The following is a 1,674-nucleotide window of genomic DNA, read 5'->3' as shown; positions in this document are numbered from 1 at the left end:
ATGCTGCAAGTGAGGCCGCTCCTCTGGTCTTGGAGAAGAGGATTAAAGAAATTTTCCCCTGCAGTTGAGGTAAAGAATGAACCAATCCTGGGATTCAAGGATAGCAGTCCAGAAAGAACAGAACTCCTGAAGGCCTTGGATGACCTGAAAGGGAAAACAGAGGAGATTCCCTGTGTTGTTGGAGATGAACATGTGTGGACCAAAGACATCAGATACCAGTTATGTCCTTACAATCACTCACATAAGGTTGCCAAGTTCTGCTATGCCGACAAGGAATTGCTCAACAAAGCCATCTTGGCCTCGGTGGCAGCACGGAGAGAGTGGGACCTGACGCCAGTCCGGGACAGAGCCCAGATCCTCTTCAAGGCTGCTGATGTCATCAGCAGCAGGCCTAGAAGATCCGAGATCATAGCCAAGACCATGATTGGACAGGGTAAAACAGTGGTACAGGCAGAGATTGACGCTGCTGCAGAGCTGATTGACTTCTTCAGGTTCAACGCCAAACACGCCATCGAGCTGGAAGGCCAGCAGCCATTAGCTGCTCCTCCATGGGTCACGAACACTGCTCTGTATCGTGGACTGGAGGGTTTTGTAGCTGCCGTTGCTCCTTTTAATTTCACAGCTATTGGTGGAAATCTGGCTGGCACCCCTGCTCTCATGGGTAATGTTGTACTGTGGAAGCCCAGCGACACAGCCATGTCAGCTAGCTATGCTGTCTACAAGGTCCTGCGGGAGTGTGGCCTTCCCCCCAACATCATCCAGTTTGTCCCAGCTGACGGACCTGTGTTTGGAGACACTGTCACCTCCTCAGAGGACTTGGCAGGCATCAACTTCACTGGCAGCGTCTCAACATTCAAACGTCTTTGGAAACAGGTGGCTCAGAACCTGGACATCTATAAGAACTTCCCTCGTGTGGCAGGAGAGTGCGGCGGGAAGAACTTCCACTTTGTTCACTCATCTGCGGACATTCAGAGTGTTGTGACTGGGACTATACGTTCGGCATTTGAGTATGGAGGCCAGAAGTGCTCGGCCTGCTCCAGGATGTATGTACCCGACAGCAAGTGGCCCCAAATCAAACAGCAGCTCCTGGCCATCCACAAACAGATCAAAGTGGGAGATCCTGTGGATGACTTCAGCAGTTTTTTCTCAGCCGTGATTGATGATAAGTCTTTTGCACGTATGAAGAAGTGGCTTGATCGGGCAAAGTCCTCCCCTAACTTGACCATCATCGCTGGGGGAAACTGTGATGATAAAAAAGGCTACTTTGTGGAGCCCACCATCGTTGAAACCAAAGACCCACAGGACTCCATCATGTGCGAGGAAATCTTTGGGCCTGTTCTGTCAGTCTATGTTTACCCAGAGAAAAACTACAAAGAGGTGCTTCGTCTGATAGACAACACCTCCCCATACGCCTTGACAGGGGCTGTGTTTTCTCAGGACCAGAATGTGATTAATGAGGCAGCCAAGATCTTAAGAAATGCTGCAGGGAACTACTATGTGAATGACAAATCCACTGGCTCTGTTGTCGCTCAGCAGCCATTTGGTGGTGCCAGAGCTTCAGGAACCAATGACAAACCGGGAGGTCCCCACTACATTTTGAGGTGGACATCGCCACAGATAGTCAAGCAGACTTACGCCCCACTCACAGAATGGAAGTACCCCTACATGGGCTGA

At 50.5% G+C, this 1,674-nt stretch overlaps 1 protein-coding gene across 1 annotated transcript; it reads left to right on the top strand.

Moving 5' to 3' along the window:
- LOC310856661 (delta-1-pyrroline-5-carboxylate dehydrogenase, mitochondrial-like) lies at positions 1-1,674 on the top strand (the record flags this gene model as incomplete). The annotated part of the gene is made up of 1 exon (XM_083762133.1): positions 1-1,674. The coding sequence occupies one exon, from the start codon at positions 1-3 to the stop codon at positions 1,672-1,674; it is 1,674 nt and encodes a 557-aa protein (XP_083618259.1).

Source organism: Protomyctophum parallelum, assembly GCF_964188405.1.
Source record: "Protomyctophum parallelum genome assembly, chromosome: 3".
In the NCBI taxonomy this organism is placed as follows: domain Eukaryota; kingdom Metazoa; phylum Chordata; class Actinopteri; order Myctophiformes; family Myctophidae; genus Protomyctophum; species Protomyctophum parallelum.
This window is presented reverse-complemented; position numbering and strand designations above follow the sequence as displayed.